Below are 23,379 nucleotides of genomic sequence, written 5' to 3'. Positions count from 1 at the left end.
GATTAAACATGGATGATTAATACTGCTCTTGACCTGAGCAGTTACTGCACAAAGTTTACAGAACGTATTTTGTTTCTTGGAGATATTACCTGCAGAATGTGCCATCTTAAGTGAGCCGGATGTGATTAAAGGGGTATTCCAGTTATTTCAAGGAAAGGGGAAAAGTATTAGATTAATGGGCATCCGACCACTGGGACTCCCACCTATCACGAGAATGGGGGCTTTGTACCCCGCAGAAACTCCAAGATGGCAGTCTATTTTTGGCAATCCTATAGAGAAGAACGAAGCAGCAGTACATATGCTCAACATGCCGCTTTCTTCAGTTATGCTGGGCCTCCGTTCTCGTGATATCTTTTCGATAGGGGATAACTTGAGATAACCAGAATAACCCCTTTAGCTGAGCTGAGATCACACACATCAATTGCTCTTCATAACATTTGGGCGGTAATACAGTAATGGTTTGTGTAACCTTGCATTGTTCAGAGTGCTAATTCGATTCCATTAGGAAACATTCTTCAATAATGTCCCTCTCAGGAGTCTTACTTGTTCCTTCCAGGATAAAGGCAAATTCACAACACTCTAGAATTTTTTATTTTCTAGTATTATGGATAGGTATCTGTATAAAATTGTATGTATGCATTCCTTTTTATTCTGGCTTGCACTGAGACTGCATTGGGAATTAACATGGATCTCTCAGTGCATTTCTGTCTTTTAAAGCCATGGCTTTGGATCCCATGCATGGAGAGGACACGTCCTCCAACAAAATCATAGTAACAAGGGTAAGAAATGTGTAGAGTGATGTGTATGACGAGTCCTTCTGCCCAGTCTTGCAAGTCCATTCCCTCTTAATGCCAGGTACATGAAATGTCCATTGTGACGCCATCTTACAGAAGAATAGGTATTGTAACCGTTTTCCTCGATTCGCTCCTGAAACTCACAGTTGGGGCCATATTCCTTCTGTAAAATCAGCAAAGAGAAGATTGTTAGATATGAGTCTTTATAGTTCTACCTCATGCACGATGACCTATAACCATTGGCAACATGCGGTTTTACCCCGTTGATCTTAGCTAATGGGTGTGCAGTCTGTATATTGCTGATGTTGTATTATGAATATATATATATATATATATATATATATATATATATATATATACACACACACACACACTGGATATAAAGTCTACACACCCCTGTTAAAAAGTAAGGTTTCTGTGATGTAAAAAAAATGATACAAAGATAAATCATTTCAGAACTTTTTCCACCTTTTTAATGTGACCTATAAACTGTACCACTCAATTGAAAAACAAACTGAAATCTTTTAGGTGGAGGGAAAAAAACATAAAAAACTAAAATGATATGGTTGCATAAGTGTGCACACCCTATTATAACTGGGGATGTAGCTGTGTTCAGAATTAAGCAATCACATTCAAAATCCTGTTAAATAGGAGTCAGCATACACCTGCCATCATTTAAAGGGCCTCTGATTAACCCCAAATAAAGTTCAGCTGCTCTAGTTGGTCTTCCCTGAAATTTTCTTAGTCGCATCCCACAACAAAAGCCATGGTCCACAGGGAGCTTCCAAAACATCAGAGGGATCTCATTGTTAAAAGGTATCAGTCAGGAGGAGGGTACAAAAGAATTTCCAAGGCATTAGATATACCATGGAACACAGTGAAGACAGTCATCATCAAGTGGAGAAAATATGGCACAACAGTGACATTACCAAGAACTGGACGTCCCTCCAAAATTTATGAAAAGACGAGAAGAAAACTGGTCTGGGAGGCTACCAAGAGGCCTACAGCAACATTAAAGGAACTGCAGGAATATCTGGCAAGTACTGCCTGTGTGGTACATGTGACAACAATCTCCCGTATTCTTCATATGTCTGGGCTATGGGATAGAGTGGCAAGACGAAAGCCTTTTCTTACGAAGAAAAACATCCAAGCCAGGCTACATTTTGCAAAACACATCTGAAGTCTCCCAAAAGCATGTGGGAAAAGGTGTTATGGTCTGATGAAACCAAGGTTGAACTTTTTGGCCATAATTTCAAAAGATGTTTGCCGCAAAAACAACACTGCACATCACCAAAAGAACACCATACCCACAGTGAAGCATGGTGGTGTCAGCATCATGCCAAGGGGCTGTTTTTCTTCAGCTGGAACTGGGGCCTTAGTTAAGCTAGAGGGAATTATGAACAGTTCCAAATACCAGTCAATATTGGCACAAAACCTTCAGGCTTCTGCTAGAAAGCTGAACATGAAGAGGAACTTCATCTTTCAGCATGACATCGACCCAAAGCAGTGATAGGCAAACCTAGGCTCTCCAGCTGTTGCAGAACTACAACTCCCAGCATGCAAAGACTGCCTACAGCTTACAGCAGGGCATGTTGGGAGTTGTAGTTTTGTAACAGCTGGAGAGCCGCAGTTTGCCTATCACTGACCCAAAGAATACATCCAAATCAACAGAGGAATGGCTTCACCAGAAGAAGATTAAAGTTTGGGAATGGCCCAGCCCTGAATCCGATTGAAAATCTGTGGGGTGATCTGAAGAGGGCTGTGCACAGGAGATGCCCTCGCAATCTGACAGATTTGGAGTGTTTTTGCAAAGAAGAGTGGGCAAATCTTGCCAAGTCAAAATGTGCCATGCTGATAGACTCATACCCAGAAAGACTGAGTGCTGTAATAAAATCAAAAGGTGCTTCAACAAAGTATTAGTTTAAGGGTGTGCACACTTATGCAACCATATTATTTTATTTTTAGATTTTTTCTTCCCTCTACCTAAAAGATTTCTGTTTGTTTTTCAATCAAGTTGTACAGTTTATAGGTCACATTAAAGAAACATAGAATGTGTTGGCAGATAAGAACCATTTGGCCCATCTAGTCTGCCCAATATACTAATCTTTGTGTCATCAGCAAAAAGACACACCTTACCATCGAGGCCTTCTGCAATTTCGCTGATAAAGATATTAAACAATATGGGTCCCAGAACAGATCCCTGAGGTACCCCACTGGTAACAAGACCTTGGTCTGAATATACTCCATTGACTACAACCCTCTGTTGCCTGTCCCTCAGCCACTGCCTAATCCATTCAACAATATGGGAGTCCAAGCACAAAGACTGCAATTTATTGATAAGTCTTCTATGTGGGACAGTATCAAAAGCCTTACTAAAGTCTAGATAAGCGATGTCTACTGCACCTCCGCCATCTATGATTTTAGTCACCCAATCAAAAAAATCAATAAGATTAGTTTGGCATGTGGAAAAAGTTCTAAAATGATTAATCTGTCTCATTTTTTTACATCACAGAAACCTGACATTTTAACAGGGGTGTGTAGACTTTATATATCCACTGTATATAATATATACTTCACATACAGTATGTACATTAAAAAAAAAAATATATATATATATATATATATATATATATATATATTTTTTTTTTTTAAGTTTCAGGAGCTTGGGTGATGAACAGGTTTTGTGGTCACGGTACCCAGTTGAAATGTTTATATGCAACCAGTTATAATACTGTAAAATTATGGTGCTATGTTCAAAAGAGATCTGCTTAGGTTGCTGTAGAAGATATGCCTAACTAGGAACAGACTATTGAGCTATAGCAAAGTCATAAGGTGGGATTTACACGGAGATCATCGGGAATGAACATTAGTACAAAGGCTCGTTCCCTATAATCAGCCTGTGTAAATGTGCCGCCGATTACCCGATAAACGAGAAAAGGACTCATTTATCAGCTGAAATGATCATTCATATGGACACCTATATCATCATTTGTGGGCAGGGATCTGCTGCCCAGAATGTAAATGCAGCTCTTTCCTCCACTGATGAGCAGGCAGTTATCAGGAAGGAACGGTCCCTTCCCAATAATTATCTATTCGGTTGGCGCAGGTAAATGCCCCTTTAAAACAAGTTAGATTTGATTATGTGCAGACTTTGAGGGGTTGTCCAGTCACTTTACACTGATGGCCTATCCTCAGGAGTGGTAGTGCACATGTTCACTACTGCTCTATTCACTGTGTGACTGACTGAGATAGTCGAGTACAGTGCTGCACTAGATCAGTCAGTCCCATTGACGGCGAGTTGAATGGTAGTGTGTATGCATGATCACTGCTCCATTCAAACCGAGAACTCAAGACCCATGTCCTCATCAGTGGTTGGACCCATAGCGAGTGCTTAGCTGAGTGCTGTACCATTTGGTTATGTTTGGTTTTGCTCTGCCCTCTCTTGAAGAGCGAAGCATGTAGTGTACAGATCCGTAGAAAATCTTCATCATGACATACTTGTAAGGTAAGATTTAGTGGGGATTTATCAAAGGCTATACGTTAGTTTTATGGGATATTAAAGGGGGTCATCTGGGCTACAGATATTGATGATCTATCCTCAGGATAGGTCCTTTAATATAGGACCCGCTGTGACAGTTGTGCGAGCACTTTGTTCTCTTCAGTGTTTACCTGTGCTCCGTCTGTATTGTAGTAGTGGTGCAGTGTAATTACAGCTGTTTGTCCCATTCAAGTGAATGAGGGAGGAAGCTGCAATTACACTGTGAGACAGTGCAGGAACTGTCACAGCCCTTTCAAACTGCTGATTGGTGGGGGTGCGGAAAGTTGGACCCCGCCATCTGATATTTATGACCTATCCTAAGGATACCCTCAATGTCTCTAGCCCAGACAAGCCCTTTAGGGCTCATTCAGACAACCATATGTCTTTTGCGGTCTGCAAATTGCGGATTCACAAAAAAAAACAGAATACCGGCCGTGTGCGTTCCGCAAAATGCTATAGAATGCTCCATTTCTATTATAGAAATGTCTGTTTATTGTTTGCAATTGCGGACAAGAATAGGCTATGCTTTATCTTTTTTGTGGGGCTGTGCAGGGCTCCAGATGGCGACCAAAATGGTCGCCAATGCGACTTAGAATTGCTAAATGGCGACAAGACTTTGTAGTCTTGTCACCATTTGCGCCTAGACCCTCCGCTGCTCTGCCTGTCACACACGAGGAACTGACATGGGACGCGCCATGTTCTTCTCAACAGCACAGGGGAGAAGGAGGCAGTCCCTCCCCCCTGCACCGCTGCCACCAATGGGCTGATAGCAGGGAGGGGAGGGGCTGTGGCCACCAATGAATATAGTTTATGCTTAATACAAACACAGGCTGCGCTGCGGGTGCCGCCATATCCCATACCCAGCACCCAGCCTCAATGACTGCACGCTACAATCCGCCGCTATTAACCACTCAGGTGCCGCAAAATTTTGGTATCGTGACAACCCTAGGTAAGACGTGTGTTTTTTTTTTTTTGTTTTTATACCGTAATTATATGTATTTTAAATTTGGCGACTACAAATTTAAATTTGGCTCCTAAATTTTTCAGGTTAGGAGCCAATGGCTCCTTGATATTTTTTTTTGTCTGGAGCCCTGCTGTGGAATGAATGGGTCCGCATCTGTTCCACAAAATTGCAGAATGGATGCGGGCTCATAAACATGGTCATCTGAATCAGTCCTTAACGTCACAAATGTTTGTGCAAGTGGCTTTTTCTTTTTCTTTTTTTTTTTTTACATAAAATTTTAAAACTTTTAATTTATGATGCTTATGCATGGGCTTTATTGGGCAGGCGTGGCCTTTCACAGTCCTTCAGATTTACTATCCTTTTACACTAGAAGCTGATGTAAGTTGTAGTACAAATCTACTCCACCTCCTAAATGTCTTATATTTGCTTTTCTGGCACAAAGATTATCATAACTTTTTTTTATTTATTAAGAGGCCTGCGCTTCTTATTAAGAATAGCGTAATAATAATCCCCCTTATGTCTTGAAGGTATTTATGGTTTTGGTCATTTGTAATGACCTTCATGACCTTCGTGAAGCTATCTGAATGCAGCGTTACTGAAGGATTTGTCTTTGCCAAGAACAAATATAAATAAAAATGTAGAAGAGATTATAAATCTGACGTACAGTTGTGTAAGTAAGACTCTTCAGTTTATCTTTTTTAATCAGACGAAAGATCAGATCCTGATACAAGGGATTAGAAATATTCCCCCGGGAATGTAAATCTTCATGCACATCTATGTTTTAATACTAGACAACGTACGGAGTCTATAATACAAGCCCTACTGACTGCTATGGGCCCATACTATGCCTCCAATTTTGTATGGAGACACACAAAAAAAGTGGTATGCATCAGCAAGTCGGAAACCGAATCGGTAGGGCAGAGTTTTACTACTCTAATAGGTGACGTAAATGTAGACAAGCCGCCTCAACCTGCACTTCATTTATCACCATGACTGGGGCTAAATGATAAATCTTGGGCACGGCTAGGTACTTTTGTCTAACTTTACCAACTATTGGTTGGCTAACTTTGAGGCAGAACTTTACACCAGAATTGTGGCACAGTTTTGGTGCAAAAAGTTGCATCATAGGCCATGCCCTCTTCCCTGAGAGGCCACATTAATCCAGCAATGAGTGTCCACTTTTACACTGATGACCCACAAACTTGCCTCTCTGTTCCACATGCAAGTTTTTATGTTGTGGAGGAGTTCCACATTGTACCCCCTCCCCCATCATGGGCGTGAAGCAGTCTGCCTCCATTGTAAGTACACCACTTCTGCCTCTACAATACCATCTAAGCAGGTTCTATCTCTTTTCCCCCTTTCCTTGTAGACCAAATGTGATGTGAAAGGGGTGTTAGCTTGAGGCTTTTCATGTCCGTATTTTTTCGTCCACAAAATACGAATACCCTCTGGGTGCATTATTTTTATTACATTTATTTTTCTTACTTAAAAGAAAGGGATATTCTCGTCCACTATATGGACAAGATTAGGATGTGTTCTATGATTAGCTTAACGGCCACAGATGATCCACAGAAAATACAAGTGTGTAAAAATGAATGGGTCGTGTCCTACCTGCAAAACACTGTGGCTAGCGCATGGATAAAAATACGGTAGTGTGCATGAGGCCTAAAGCATGCCCCAAGTGAAACCTCACAGTATTTCTCGATTCTCATGTACAGTACCATTATGAAGCCCTCTTTCAGAATAACAAGAAGTGGATATTGTCTTCTAGTGGAGCAGCAGCCTAGGCATGATCACTCTACAAACTGTCCAGCTCACAATGCACGCAGCTTCTCACACTGGACGATTTAACAGGCAATTATCGGGAAAGAACCAAACGTTCCAGACAATTGCCTGATCGCCAGTGGTGATTAATCTATATAGGTAGCGATCTTTTCCTCTGTATGGCAATGAGTAATCGCTACTATAATTGGTGGTCCCAATAAAGATTCATTTTTCCTGGGCAGCAGATCCCTCTTTACAGAGGACAGTCTGCTGCCCAGAAACTATTTTAGGTGCTGATCAAACAACATTACCCTACTCTTTCATTGGGTGGTCGCTTGCCCCATTACACAGGCCAGTTTCTACAAATACTAATCCCTGGTAATTGACCTAGCACTCGGTCTATATAAAAGGATCTTAGGTTATATATAGTTTATACCCCCCCCCCTTGGGTAAGATATTTAGCTAATTTTAGCTGTATCTCATTCAGCAAGGAGAAAATAAAGGGCTGTTACACTTCCCCAAATTGTGCAGCCTGCAAGTGATTAAGCAAACAAATGCTATAGAGCACCCTATTTAATTCTAAATTGGAAACTTTTATTTATTTATTTTACTCACTATATAGCGCTGACATATTCCGCAGCGCTTTACAGACATTAGCATCTAGCTGTCCCCAATGGGGCTCACAATCTAAGGTCCCTATCAGTCTGTCTTTGGAGTGTGAAAGGAAACCTGCACAAACACGGGGAGAACATACAATCTCCATGCAGATGTTGTCCTTGGTCGGATTCAAATTTTATTAATCCTATTGCATGAGATGGTAGGTGTCCTGAGATAACAGTATACAAAACACCTGACCCACTGAGATATGGCATTGTGTTTCAGACATGCAGGTGGAAGTTAACACACCAACCACGATATTCCTTGCACTGCTGGAGGATGTGCTTAATTTATGGCAAGGGGCAGCCCTCATCAAATACTGTATTAGGTGCCTCCTCCAGCAGTCTGTGTGCTTAAACAGAAGATAGATGTGCCAGGCCAGCTTTTTGGGGAAGTGTCGAGGGCAGTGTAGAAACACCACTTGCGACAAAGTTTTGTCACAGTAAAATTTACAAACGCAGGGTTTACAACTTTTTTACACCAGAAAGGTGGCATAAGGCAATGATAAAGTCCTGATACAGTCTGTGGGACTTTGGCCCCTTTCACACGGGCGAGTATTCCGCACGGGTGCAATGCGTGATGTGAACGCATTGCACCCGCACTGAATCCTGAACCATTTGTTTCAATGGTGCTGTGTACATGAGCGTTGTTTTTCACAAAGCACCTGTGCGTTGCGTGAAAATCGCAGCAGGTTCTATATTTTGCGTTTTTCACGCAACGCAGGCCCCATAGAAATGAATGGGGCTGCGTGATAATCACATAGCATCCGCAAGCAAGTGCGGATGCGGTGCAATTTTCACGCATGGTTGCTAGGAGATGTTAGTAAATAGGGATGAGCAACCCCGGACCCCATTAAAGTCAATTCACTGTATTATTTTCCCTTCTAACATAGTTATAAGAGAAAATAATAGCATTCTTAATACAGAATACTTACTAAAATATCCATTGACGCGGTGACGTCAGCACAGGTCCTGCTGAATGAAGATAGAAGGTCCTTCTATCTTCATTCCGCAGGACCTGTGATGACGTCATCGAAGGTCCTTTTGCAGGTCCTGAAAGAAGACTATATCGGCTGAGCGATCAAGTGGATGAGGTGAGTTTATTTTTTAACTCATCAATGAACATTTTGGTTAGCATTCTGTATTAAGAATGCTATTATTTTCCCTTATAACCATGTTAATAATAAATCTGCAGAACTCCTAACCCAAACTTCAGTGAAGAAGTCCGGGTTTGGGTCTGGGTACCACATTCAGTTTTTTATCACGCGCGTGTAAAAAGCATTGCACTTGCTTGGAAAAAAACTGACCGGAACGCAATCTCAGACAAAACTGACTGTAATTGCGTGCCTACTTGCGTGGGTTTGCCGCAATGCACCCGCAACACATCCGGGCAAAATCCGTGACGCCCGTGTGAAAGAGGCCTTTAGATTTGTTCTGTCAAGGCCCCTTTACACTGCTCGATGGAGCAGACAATTGTTGGGAAGGAAGCGTTTCCTTACCTATAATCGTCTGCTCGTCACTGGAGGAGACTACTGCATTTACATATGAACCCTCGTTACTGATAATATGCCTGAATATGGACAGTGTAAAGGGTGTTCTCAGCATGTACAATATACCCTTCAATTTTGTTTTATGAAAGTATGCAACAGAGATAAATGTAATGAATACTACAATGTAAGCTGTTTAGACAATTGACTCACAAAGTGCTACATATGCTCCCAAATAAGTACTTTCCTTCTGTGCCTTTTTTTCCTTATAGCATAGTAACGATGGAAGCCTGACAACCCCACTGCCTACTGTACAAAGTATTAAAGGGGTTGTCTGGGTTCAGAGCTGAACCCGGAAATAACCTCATCTTCACTCATTTAGCATGTATGAGTGGAGCATCGGAGCATTTGTTTGCGAGGGCAAGGTCTGTTTTGTGTACTTCCTTACCATTCTAGGGGGAGGCTTCCACCTAGCAGTGATCCCGATGATATCACCGGCACAAATGGGCTCTAAAACGTCCTTGGGCAGCACTATAAGACCGCCCATTTGTGCTGGTGATGTCACCGGGATCACTGCTAGGCAGAAGTCTCCGCCTAGCATACTCTTGTGAAGCACGGTACGTCATCGGTAGTAAAGAAAAAGCCCTTGCCCTGCGAGATGCAGCGCAAGGCAAGGGGGAGCATCGGAGCAGCTCCACTCATACATGCTAAATGAGTGAAGATGAGGTTATGTCCGGGCTTAGCTCTGAATGCGGACAACCTGTTTAAAAACTGTTATGATGCTCATGAAGTTACTCCAACAAGGTTCAATATATATATAATATATACAGTACAGACCAAAAGTTTGGATACACCTTCTCATTCAAAGAGTTTTCTTTATTTTCATGACTATGATGGCATCAAATCTATGAATTATATACATAACTGGAATTCTATACATAACAAACAAGTGTGAAACAACTGAAAATATGTCATATTCTAGGTTCTTCAAAGTAGCCACCTTTTGCTTTGATGAGCTTCACTCGTTTTTCTTTACTTAGCTGCTTTTTTCTTGCCATAATACAAATTCTAACAGTCTATTCAGTAGGACTATCAGCTGTGTATCCACGTGACTTCTCCTCAACGCAACTGATGGTCCCAACCCCATTTATAAGGCAAGAAATCCCACTTATTAAACCTGACAGGGCACACCTGTGAAGTGAAAACCATTTCAGGGGACTACCTCTTGAAGCTCATCAAGAGTGTGCAAAGCAGTAATCAGAGCAAAAGGTGGCTACATTGAAGAACCTAGAATATGACATATTTTCAGTTGTTTCACACTTGTTTGTTATGTATATAATTTCACATGTGTTAATTCATAGTTTTGATGCCTTCAGTGTGAATCTACAATTTTCATAGTCATGAAAATAAAGAAAACTCTTTGAATGAGAAGGTGTGTCCAAACTTTTGGTCTGTACTGTACATATACACACTAAAGTGATAAGTTAACCTGACTGGACTGTACGACGGCAGCCTCGAAATTATTTCATGATCCGAATGTTTTCTCTGCATTCTTAGAGTTCTTGAATACGTTAGCGCCTAAGGCTACGGCAATGTATGCAATGAACTTGAAAGTTTTCTTTAGCAGAATGTATGAACTCTGACTATTAAACGGTTAAATTGCATCAAGCTATGTATTGTTTGTTCCAAAGCCTTCATTACCGATTGACTCTAGCTATAATGGGTATAATTGTGATCTACTGAATGGATATATACGTACAGCACCATATACTTTTCCCTTTCTGTCCATGGCAACATACAGTCCAGCTCCAGGTGAATGCATTGCAATCACGCCAACATTCACAGAGTAAACTTGGAATATACCTAGCAAAGAAAAAGAATCTGGTTTAATGTAATAGATGCAATGTTTCAAGGAGAAAAGAAAAAGATCACCATTCTGATTAGAGGACAACATATCCTATTGACTTCGAGCAGGTTTCCGATTCTTCTGCATGGTAGGCATACACGGAGAACATATAGAACAAAACTGCCCAAGTTCAGCTGTCCATTTTTGCATATTAGTCATGCTGAACGATTTCAAATCTACAAGTAAGGCTACTTTCACACTAGCGTTTCTATTTTCCCGTATTGAGATCAGTCATAGGGGCTCAATACCGGAAAAAACGCTTCCGTTTTGTCCCCATTCATTGTCAATGGGGACAAAACGTAACTGAACAGAACGGAATGCTCCAAAATGCGTTCCGTTCTCATACCAGAGAGAAAACCGCAGCAGACTGTGGTTTTCTTTCCGTCCTGAGATGCGGAGCAAGACGGATCCATCATGACCCACAATGCATGTCAATGGGGATGGATCCATTTAACGCTGACACAATAGAAAACTGATCGGTCCCCCATTGACTTTCAACGGAGTTCACGACGGATCCGTCTTGGCTATGTTAAAGATGATACAACCGGATCCGTTCATAACGGATGCAGACGGTTGTATTATCAGTTACTGTTTTTGCTGAGCCCTGCCGGATCCAGTAAAAACGCTAGTGTGAAAGTAGCCTTAAATGTATGAAAGAGAATTAAATGGGTGCTCCATAAAGCAGTGTGTGGCAATATATGGGCTAAGCAAGAATGATGGTCATGGTGTACCCATTCTTAAAGGCTATGTACACCTTTGGGGCAACTTTTTTTTAAATTATTGCATTGTACTCATTTTGAGCTAAAAATATTTTCTTTTTATTGGTCTTTATTAAAAAAACATGGCGTGCTTTTTCACTTTCTAATGGCAGCATTTAATATTGCATATGATGTAGTGAGAAGGAAAAAAATGGCAATTCCACCATAGTTTTATGGGTTTTGTTTATATGGCGTTCCCTATACAGTAAAACTGACCTGTTACCATCAGTCTCCAGGTCAGTACAATTACAGTGATACCACATTTATATAGTTTTTCTTGTGAACCTTGGAAAAAAATGATATTTTTGCATCACCATATTCTGAACCTCAGAACTTTTCATGGTTACAGCTGTGTGAGGACTCACTTTAGGTGTGGGATGATCTGTAGTTTTTAATGATACCAAGTGTGTATGACTTTTTGATGACTTTTTAGTCGATTTTTTTTTTTTTTACTTCTTGGTCTCCCTCTGCCTTGTTTACACTGCATCCCTTAGCTACTAACTGTCTGCGCTCTCCTGCTGCTGTCGATCATGCTCAGGTTCTCTGCTCTGTGTCTAGTCCCAGCTCTGTGGATGAGCATTCTCTTGCACCTGGGAGTAGCTCTGGTCTGGGCTGCTTTGCTCTGAACTTCCTGTCTGCTGAGATAGGGAGCTGTCAGCTCATTCCACCAGGCATGTAAGGGAGCTGTGCTCTAAATCACCTGAAGCTGAATAATCCTGACAGGTAGCCGTAAGCTGAGGTTTTGTTGTAGCTTTTTCTGCTTCTTTTTTCAGCTTGCATTTGTAGATCTTTCCCTATCTGCTTATGTTACTTACTGTTTTCTCTTCACAGGCTGATATGTATCAGGTTAGTTTAAGTGCACCCCATACACACCAACGCTACAGGAGTTGAAAAAAGTTATGTAACCGGAATACCCCTTTAATATTACAGAAAAAGCTCCATAGGAACGTTGCTGTGGTAAGGTACGGTAATTCAGAAAAGAAATGGCTCCCCCAATCGCTGCATGGGGAGCCATTTGGGCCCTAGGAAAGCCACCTCAGATGTGTGTGTACAGTTAATCACAGCATCTTAGGTGTTAAATGTCTGTGATCACCTTTATCACCAATCACAGACATTAGCCCCCAAATCTTGGACTATTACCTGCAGTAATACATGAGTAGAAGTGCAGATCACTACTTTTCTATTTTTTTTACTGCCCCCATTTTCTCGCACATGCTGCCCTGTTGCTCCATTCTTTCTCTATGGGACTCAGAGTATAGCCGGAGTGGATTCAAGTACGGTGCTCTGCTATTTCCAGAGGTCCTATAGAGAATGAATGGAGCGCCAGGGCGACCAGCAGCTCCATTAGGATGGGGAAAGGAATATTAGAAAACTGTATGTTTCCTATTGTATAAAAAATAAAACTGGAATACACCTTTAATGTCCATGTGTGGCTTGGTTCATTTCACCATTTTGTTTTCCGTTCTTCTGCTTCGTCGGATGAGCAGAAAAATAAACGGATCTGTTATTTTAGACGTGAGGAAAAAGTCCTGCATATGGGACTATGCTGTGTACATACCTTACCCGAAGGCTTCATTCACATCTCCATTTTGTAAATCCTGTAGTCTGTTCTGGCAGAGTTACAGTATCCAGCATAGCAGAGCACGGCTGGATCCCCATTCACTATAATGGGATCTGATGGGTCTCTGCCACAGCAGTATTTTTCCAGTAGATAGCCAGGATTTATGCCAGAAACCTGCCGGATCCCATTATAGAGAATGGGGATCAGGCGGTGTCTGGCTATGCCAGATACAGTAACTGGTTGCTGTACACCAATATACAGAAATGTTCTCTTTTAGCTACTATATAACTAGGGACGTCTATACTCTGAGCTGGTCCTTCATCTGCAAAAACTGGTTACTGGGTAATTAGAACAAACAATTGTACTTTGACTAATCCTATTAAAATACCACACAAAATGTAATTTAAACCTTCAAAGGGCTATTTTAACCCTTAGGGTGCCAGTTGGATAACAGGAAAGACCCTAGGAACAAGTATCTTATGGCCTGCACCACTGAGGGGCCTTCAATTAGTAAGATTCTCAGCAGATGTCAAGTCCTTGGTGGACACACATTTTGCCTAACAATATGTAGGCCTTGTGTTGGGATTATGCTTGTTAGTTTTTATGGATGATCTATTACTAGCAATATCTGTAAATACACATTTAAAATGCCCATATACACTGCGTGCAGAATTATTAGGCAAATGAGTATTTTGACCACATCATCCTCTTTATGCATGTTGTCTTACTCCAAGCTGTATAGGCTCGAAAGCCTACTACCAATTAAGCATATTAGGTGATGTGCATCTCTGTAATGAGAAGGGGTGTGGTCTAATGACATCAACACCCTATATCAGGTGTGCATAATTATTAGGCAACTTCCTTTCCTTTGGCAAAATGGGTCAAAAGAAGGACTTGACAGGCTCAGAAAAGTCAAAAATAGTGAGATATCTTGCAGAGGGATGCAGCACTCTTAAAATTGCAAAGCTTCTGAAGCGTGATCATCGAACAATCAAGCGTTTCATTCAAAATAGTCAACAGGGTCGCAAGAAGCGTGTGGAAAAACCAAGGCGCAAAATAACTGCCCATGAACTGAGAAAAGTCAAGCGTGCAGCTGCCAAGATGCCACTTGCCACCAGTTTGGCCATATTTCAGAGCTGCAACATCACTGGAGTGCCCAAAAGCACAAGGTGTGCAATACTCAGAGACATGGCCAAGGTAAGAAAGTCTGAAAGACGACCACCACTGAACAAGACACACAAGCTGAAACGTCAAGACTGGGCCAAGAAATATCTCAAGACTGATTTTTCTAAGATTTTATGGACTGATGAAATGAGAGTGAGTCTTGATGGGCCAGATGGATGGGCCCGTGGCTGGATTGGTAAAGGGCAGAGAGCTCCAGTCCGACTCAGACGCCAGCAAGGTGGAGGTGGAGTACTGGTTTGGGCTGGTATCATCAAAGATGAGCTTGTGGGGCCTTTTCGGGTTGAGGATGGAGTCAAGCTCAACTCCCAGTCCTACTGCCAGTTTCTGGAAGACACCTTCTTCAAGCAGTGGTACAGGAAGAAGTCTGCATCCTTCAAGAAAAACATGATTTTCATGCAGGACAATGCTCCATCACACGCGTCCAAGTACTCCACAGCGTGGCTGGCAAGAAAGGGTATAAAAGAATAAAATCTAATGACATGGCCTCCTTGTTCACCTGATCTGAACCCCATTGAGAACCTGTGGTCCATCATCAAATGTGAGATTTACAAGGAGGGAAAACAGTACACCTCTCTGAACAGTGTCTGGGAGGCTGTGGTTGCTGCTGCACACAATGTTGATGGTGAACAGATCAAAACACTGACAGAATCCATGGATGCCAGGCTTTTGAGTGTCCTTGCAAAGAAAGGTGGCTATATTGGTCACTGATTTGTTTTTGTTTTGTTTTTGAATTTTTGTCAGAAATGTATATTTGTGAATGTTGAGATGTTATATTGGTTTCACTGGTAAAAATAAATAATTGAAATGGGTATATATTTGTTTTTGTTAAGTTGCCTAATAATTATGCACAGTAATAGTCACCTGCACACACAGATATCCCCCTAAAATAGCTAAAACTAAAAACAAACTAAAAACTACTTCCAAAAATATTCAGCTTTGATATTAATGAGTTTTTTGGGTTTATTGAGAACATGGTTGTTGTTCAATAATAAAATTAATCCTCAAAAATACAACTTGCCTAATAATTCTGCACTCCCTGTATACCTTCAACAAACACTGTATACGATATAATACTGTTTGTTAACGTATACTTCAGTTTTTCCATGTTACACGAAAGCAAAAGACCCAGTGGGAGAAATGTATCAAAACTGGTATAAGGAAAACTTACTCACAGCAACCAATCAGATTCCACCTTTCTTTTTCCAAAGGAGCTCTGAAAAAGAGAATGTGAATTCTGATTGGATGCTATGGACAACTAAACCAGTTTTCCTTTACAGCAGTTTTGATAAATCTTCCCCACAGTGTCCATAGCTCTGTGAAGAACTAAGGGGGTATAAAGGAAAACTGACTTAGTTGCTCCTAGCATCCAATCTGGGAAATGAAAGGTGACATCTGATTGGTTGCTTTTTCTTTGTACTAGTTTTATATAGATCTCCTAAAGTGTAACATTTCCGGTAAAATGTGTATTCTTGTGGGGTTCGCTTTTGGACAATGTGTCATTAGCATTTTGAAAATGGCAAGCTTTATAAATCTAGCATTTACTCACTGTTTGAGTTGAACCTTCGTGTTCCTCTCACTTGGCCTGATTGTTCAATGGTTAGAAAGTAGTGAGTTGCGGAGAAGAATCGTCGCCATCGGACATCTCCCTCCAAATGTTTGTAGCTGTGAATCAGACTATTCCCATTCTTATAGGGGGATAATGATGAAACAACAAGGAGTAGTAAAATCCATAATGTCAAGTAGAGAGAGGTTCTTGCTGGATAAAGGGCCTTGTGCATTCCAAATCAATACCTTTTTAATGAGAAACCAGATTACATTGTTATGTTCCTAGGATAATTTCGGCCTCTGTATGTAGGGGCCTTTCATGGGTTACCCACCTATTGGCTACTGTTAACCAATATTTATATAAGATGATTACAGGTGAAACTTGCATTACTAAAATAAATGAGCTTTGCACAATATTGAAATTTTTCGAGTTTCACCTGTATATGGCACTTGCTAATAGAGCCTTTGTTGATTTTCTCTGTTTGCTATATTTCATAGGCCATGTCTCTTTGTTGGCAAATCTTGTGTTGTCCTCACAGAGGTCTACTGCAGCCACTGCTCTGCTCAACTTTCCTGGCAGACTAGAGAACTTGTCTCCTTTTCAGCAGGTCCACCTGCCAGGCATAATCTGACCCTACAGGCAGAATGAGGCATTCTTGCTGGCAAGGCCTCCCCACCTCTGCCTGTAGGGCGCACACACTCCCTTCGGCTCTTCAAGGGCCAGCATGCATGCACCCAAATCTTCACTATCCAATGGCTGTCAACTGTAGGGTACTTAAGGCACCTTCCTCTGTGCAAAGGTGCCTGAGGAATATAGTTCTTTGTCCGCTAGTTCCTGCTAAGGTGTGCTATATCTCACTGTCTGCCTATGTACTAACCTCTTCCTGTTTACTGGATTCTTACCCTTTGCAACCTGTGTCTGATCACCGTATTGACCCTCCACTGTCTGCCCTGACCCGTTTACTGTATAGCATGTACTCTGCCTGACCTGACTACAATTTTGCCGCTCCAGTGTCCCTAGCCCCTGTAAGTCAGCTGTTAATCACACAGAGACAAGTCTAGCAGGTAGCATCCTTGTGGTTCTCTTGCAGTGAAGTCCAGATCCCTGTACAGGGGTTAATGAGTGAAAACCAGGGGACTGCCAGGATAACACCCTTAGGAGTAGCCCTATGTCAAATCTTTTGGTTGAGCAACTCCTACAGTACCTGCATACTATCTCAGTCTGCTTGGATGCATTGTCTACTGATGCTCAGGCACTGCACCTCCAGCCACAATGTCTGCACCATCACCTCTGCCTGTCACAGCTCCAGTCTGCATCTACTGCCTTCCCCATGCTATGGAGAAGATCCCAAGTTATGGCATGGATTCCTGAACCAGTGTATCGTTCACCTTGATCTCCAGGCCCACCAGTTTCCTACTGTCCAAGATAGCATTCTCGGTTTCCCTTCTGTCCGGAGAAGCACAAGCTTGGTCCACTCCTCTGTGGGGCGACCCAATGACCCAGCAATCTCTAGGAGTTCTTGACTACCTTCTGCAAGGTCTTTGAGGAGCCTGGCCGTATCTCTTCTGCGCCTCTGCCAAGGGACCTCACGGTTGGGCAATATACAATACATTTCTACACCCTGGCTTCTGAACTGTTGTGAAACAATGAGGCCCTGTGTTACTTTGCTCCATTGGGCAGAGTTTTCCTAAAATAACCACCTCGTAGTGTATGAGCACCAGTTATGGATTCCTCTACCTGTGACTGTCTCCCCAGAGTCCAAGGAGCTGGCAAGAAACTAAAGCTTCTCTTCTACAGGCATCTTATTGCATGAAGAAGTTAACTAATCGTGATCACAGGACTGCACATCAATTTTCTACTGGGGACAAGGTCTGGCTTTCCTCAAAGAACATCAGATCCTCATTCAGCCCCTGAACAAGTTGGCACCCCGCTTCATTGGTCCTTTTGAGCTGTTGTGACAGTTGAATCTGGTTAGTTATAAGTTGCGCCTTCTTTCCTTTCTTACATATTCCTAATATCTTTCATGTTTCCTCCTCAAGCCAGTTATGTTTGATCATTATTCTAGAGGTTCTGCTTCTACTGCTGTCAGAACTGATGATACATACAAATTCAAGAATATTCTGAACATGAACAAAATGAGAGGTAAAACCTTTTTATTTTTATTTTTTTGGGTGGATTAGAAGGGTCAGAAGAAAGATCTTGGTAGCTGGCTGAAAACATGAATGCCCCCTGTTCTTCTGAGAAAAATACTGCAGCAATCTGGACCAAGAAGGAGAGAGAGTGTAAGGGGGGGACACTGTTACAGCAGCAGCAGCTCAAGACTGCTGCTGCCTCCTCCCCTTTCTCTGCACCCCAGACCCATTTCCTGCTGTCTCCTTTTTCTCACCAGGTCCAGCCTCTGCAGCAAAGCCTGTCCTTCTCTGTCTATACGGTGCATGCACCCAGATCTTACCAGCCAATAGATGTCAACCTTGGGGTACTTAAGGTACCTTCCTCTATGGGTGCCTGACCAATAAGGTTATTTGTTCGTTAGTTCCTGCTAAGCTGTGTTATATATTGCTATCTGTCTCAGTTCTGACTTGTGCCTGTTTACTGGATTCTGACCCTTTGCTACCTGACCTGACTAATGTCTGATCACTTTATTGACCCTCTGCTGCCTGACCTCGAACCAATTACAGTACAGCACGTACTTTGCCTGCCCTGACCACAGTGGTGTCTATGAACCCCATGGGTCAGCTGTCCATCACAAAGAGACAAGTCCAGGAAGTAGCGGCCTGGTGGTTCTCCTGCAGTCAATTCCATATCCCTGTACAGGGGTTAAAGGGTAAAAACCAGGGGACTGCCAGGATAAAGCCCTTAGCAGTAGCCCCAAGCCAAATCTATTGGTTGACACAGTGGTTCCACACCCACAGCCATAACAACCTGTCTATAAGATAGCCACTGATGGAGGGTCACATAACTGAATATCACTCCGCCTCCTCCATTGAAATTCACTGCACCTGAACTAAACACCCAACAGACAAGTGCAGATGTCAGGTGCAGGGTTATTTGAATGGAGGATGCTCACTGACGTATCTAGTTACATGACCCTCCATCAGCAGCCATTTAATGGACAGGACCTCCATGTGGACATTCCATTTGACTTGTCCAACAAGGGGGTGAGGCTTATAAAATCTGGAAAATACCTCAACAAAGGCTATATTACTAAGTGCCATATAGTCATCTTAGGCTGAGTTCACACTTCAGTTATTTGGTCAGTTAGGTCTATCAGTTATTGTGAGCCAAAACCAATAGTGAAGCCTATACAAGATAAGGTATAATGGAAAGATCTACACCTGTTCTGTGTTTTTGACCCACACCTGGTTTTGGCTCATTATAACTGATGGAAATCACTGACCAAATAACTGAAGTGTGAATACATATTGATTAACAGTGACTGTAACATTCAATTTAATGGGTCAAATGGAGTTTATATGATTCATCTTTGCTTTGTTTTGAGTTGAAGGCCAAAAAAGTGCAGTCTACAGTGTGAACATGCTCAAAGAGAATGGCCACACATGGCATATACTGTATGTTGCAGAATTTTTACAACAGATTTGCATGCAGAAAATCTACAGGGTTTACCATAGCAACAAAGTTAAAAAAAATCTTATCAAGAGGCTCTGGAAATTCCACACACAAAACGTGACATTGGGTATTTGTCCTGCTGAATCCCGGCATATTTGCAGTGTAGCAGCTGGATCTCTGCCTGACCCCATTATGGTCATTGAGGCCGATGGGCATTCTGGTAAGGTACAGCAATCCTGGACCCAGCGAGCTCTGGCAGTCTGTTCTCTTCCGGAACCATGCCGGCAGTGTGAAACTAGCCTAGCCTCTGTAGTTTCCTTTAACATCTGTTGTGAACTAAATAATAAATGCAGGCCACTTGGTTAAAGGGTTTCTGTCACCTCAATTTTTACTATTAAACAGGCTGACATTATAGATGTGAAAATGTCACCTGAATTTAAAGGGCTTCTGTCACGCCACTAAAGTCATTTTTTTTTTTTGGGCTAGTTAAATTACTTATACTGCGATATATGAAAATATAATGGTCTTACTTACTTTGATTCAGCAGTTTCTTCTAAAAACGAAGTTTTATAATATGTAAATTAGGTCTCTACCAGCAAGTAGGGCGTCTACTTGCTGGTAGCAGCTGCAGAAAACCGCCCCCTCGTCATGTTGATTGACAGGGCCAGCCGGGATCTCCTCCTCCGGCCAGCCCTGTCGGCATTTCAAAAATCGCGCGCCTCTGGTCATTCGGCGCAGGCGCTCTGAGATGAGGAGGCTCGCCTCCTCAGAACTCCCTCAGTGCGCCTGCGCCGATGACGTCTTCTATTTCGGTGATGTCATCGGTGCAGGCGCACTGAGGGAGTTCTGAGGAGGCGAGCCTCCTCATCTCAGAGCGCCTGCGCCGAATGAACACAGGCGCGTGATTTTTGAAATGCCGACAGGGCTGGCCGGAGGAGGGGATCCCGGCTGGCCCTGTCAATCAACACGACGAGGGGGCGGTTTTCTGCAGCTGCTACCAGCAAGTAGACGCCCTACTTGCTGGTAGAGACCTAATTTACATATTATAAAACTTCGTTTTTAGAAGAAACTGCTGAATCAAAGTAAGTAAGACCATTATATTTTCATATATCGCAATATAAGTAATTTAACTAGCCCAAAAAAAAAAAAATGACTTTAGTGGGGTGACAGAAGCCCTTTAACTCTGCATTTCTTTTATTTAAGTATGCCCCCGTTTTCATGTAATTTTAACTTTTATTATATGCAAATTAGGCTCTAGGGGCGGGGGGGCGTTGCACCTGCTCCTAGAGCCTCCGTTCGCCCACCTCATTTCCACGCCCTTCTGTCTTGATTGACTGGGCTAGGCCAGCGTTGGTTCTCCTGCTGGCCCTGTCTGCTGTGTAAATCTCTTGCCTGCATCGTCCCACTCAGTATTCCCATTGCGCCTGGGCCGAATACTGAAAGGGACGGCGCAGGCGCGAGATTTACATGGCAGATGGGGCCAGCAGGAGAACCAACGCTGGCCTAGCCCTGTCAATCAAGACAGAAGAGCGTGGAAATGAGGTGGGCGAACGGAGCCTGCTCCTAGAGGCTAATTTGCATATAATTAAAATTAAAATTACACAAAAACGGGGGCATACTTAAATAAAAAAAAATGCAGAGTTAAATTCAGGTGACATTTTCACATCTATAATGTCAGCCTGTTTAATAGCGAAAATTGGGGTAACAGAAACCCTTTAAAGCCACCCCTGACCTGGCCGCATAAACATTGGATCCAAAATCAGCACATTTCATCAGCAAAAAGCTGATGTCTATGATCCTCTTTAGTTACTTACCAAATGTAGCTGTTTTTCATCTTTTTGTCTGCATAATAAGCGTCATGATTTTTTTTAAAGTTTCTGGACGCCATAAAATAGTCATTGCCATGTGAATAACACCACCATTAGCTTAATTGTTTCACGACTCACAGGCCAACAGGTATCAGTCAGTTTTGTAAAACGTGTGCATTTTATATTGGAAAGGTTTTCATTTGAGAAATACTTCAAGGGCAGATACAGTTGGTGACTTTAAATTAGTTAATAGGTTATATAAATTTACATATAAAGTTTTCTTATTAATATTTATTGGAATGTGTTTATGTGCAGGAAAATAAATCAAGTGGTTAGCTATATCATTGTAGGGATGAGGACATCCCCCTGTGAGTACAAAGAGCAGCTGCCGCTTTGGCGGACCCAAAATGACCATCTATTAAATCAGTGGTCCCGACTCCCCAACCATTGGCTTGGGAGCAAATGTGGCTTGCGACTCCCTGCTGTGTGGCCAAGTGAACTGGTTAAAATACAGCATCCACTCTTACAATATTTCAGACTTATCCTAACCTAACCTAAACAGTGCCAACGTGACTGGTATAATGCCAGTATTACAACTCTCACACTAAAAAAAATAAATCTGTAAATATTTACAATTCCATCATTTCTTATTACTTCATATTAAAAATGTCTCTCCTTGATTTATTTTTTTAATTCATTTTTTTCAATTGAATGTGACTCATGTCCACCACCCAAAGCTGAGTATTGCTGATAAGGTACAAAAGGTTGGGGACCTCCATATTAGATGGTTCTCCAGTCATTTGAATGGGCTCTGTGTATTACTGTATTTTTCCTTTAGCATCTGCTGATAACAACTGATCGCCGAGGATCCCAAGGGAGGAACCAATCGGAGAAGGGTTGTCCAGCTGGACCGCCATAGATGTCAAAATGTCAGTGGGTAGATTATATTGTCGGATAAAGACATGACCCATAAAAAGTTTGTTTAAAGCACCTCACCGTGAAATATTCTTAACAACCCAATTCCAAAAGAAAAAATATCCATAATTAAATGAAACGATTAATAAAGCTAGACAAAAAAAAGGTCAATTTTGTAGGTCAATTTGCTTAGTACCATAGATGTAATGGTTATCTACTACAACCATTGCTACAGGAAAAAAGTTACATCTGTGGCTATTTTACATTTTAAACAGTTATTCTTATCTCAGACACTGGGAGAATATTGCTAGGATATGCCTCCAATGTCTGAAAGGTGTGGGTACCAACTTTGGGACATGCACCTATGCTTATAAAGGAGTCTGCAAAGTCCAGGAGGGTGCACCGCGCATGCGTGTCTGCCCTCCATTCATTCCTATGAGAGCAATGAAAATAGCTGTGCCTCCGTGGTGCGCCTCCCATTCAATGGGACTTCCGAAAATAGCCTAGTGTGCTGCTCGGTGCGCCTACAGGAATAAATACAGGGCGGCAGCGCATGCGTGGTGCGCCCTCTGGGACTTTGTGGGCTCCGTTCTAAGTATAGGTGCGGGTCTCAGAGGTGGGACCCGCACCTATCAGACATTGGAGGCATATCCTAGCGATATGCCCTCAATGTCTCAGATGGGAATACCCCTTTAAGGAAAATACAGTAAAATAAAGTACAGTTAAATAGGATTACGTAAGAGGCTTACATGTAGGTCTTCCCTAGTAAGACCTTTGGTGTCCAGAACTCCAAGCTCTTCTGTTTCTCCATCATACAGTTGGGATTACTCCATATTGTAGATAGTACTTTTTCCATAGGATAAGTAAGTTCTCCCCTTGTGTTATCTGTATGTAGCTCTCTACAGACTATAACATTTTCTAAACTGAATA

At 42.1% G+C, this 23,379-nt stretch overlaps 1 protein-coding gene across 1 annotated transcript; it reads right to left on the bottom strand.

Moving 5' to 3' along the window:
- Positions 1-188: 188 nt before the first annotated feature.
- FGF22 (fibroblast growth factor 22) lies at positions 189-23,379 on the bottom strand. Its single transcript, XM_040417518.1, has 4 exons — positions 23,199-23,379; positions 16,160-16,404; positions 10,963-11,066; positions 189-957 (listed from the first exon to the last, which is right to left on the bottom strand). The coding sequence occupies exons 2-4, from the start codon at positions 16,389-16,391 to the stop codon at positions 766-768; spliced, it is 528 nt and encodes a 175-aa protein (XP_040273452.1). The 5' UTR covers positions 16,392-16,404; positions 23,199-23,379; the 3' UTR covers positions 189-765.

The sequence above is a fragment of the Bufo bufo genome, chromosome 2 (genome assembly GCF_905171765.1).
Source record: "Bufo bufo chromosome 2, aBufBuf1.1, whole genome shotgun sequence".
Classification (NCBI taxonomy): Eukaryota; Metazoa; Chordata; class Amphibia; order Anura; family Bufonidae; genus Bufo; species Bufo bufo.
Note: the sequence above shows the minus strand (reverse complement) of the source record. Positions and strands in the feature narration are given on the sequence as shown.

Bases quoted from the DNA above. Each gene is read 5' to 3' on its own strand.
- FGF22 (XM_040417518.1), bottom strand. From the start codon at position 16,391: ATGCACAAGGCCCTTTATCCAGCAAGAACCTCTCTCTACTTGACATTA. The intron at 11,067-16,159 runs GTGAGTAAATGC...TTTCTTTGCTAG, and splicing joins ACGAAGGTTCAACTCAAACA to GTATATTCCAAGTTTACTCT. The intron at 958-10,962 runs GTACGTATATAT...CTGATTTTACAG, and splicing joins AGGGAAAAGTATATGGTGCT to AAGGAATATGGCCCCAACTG.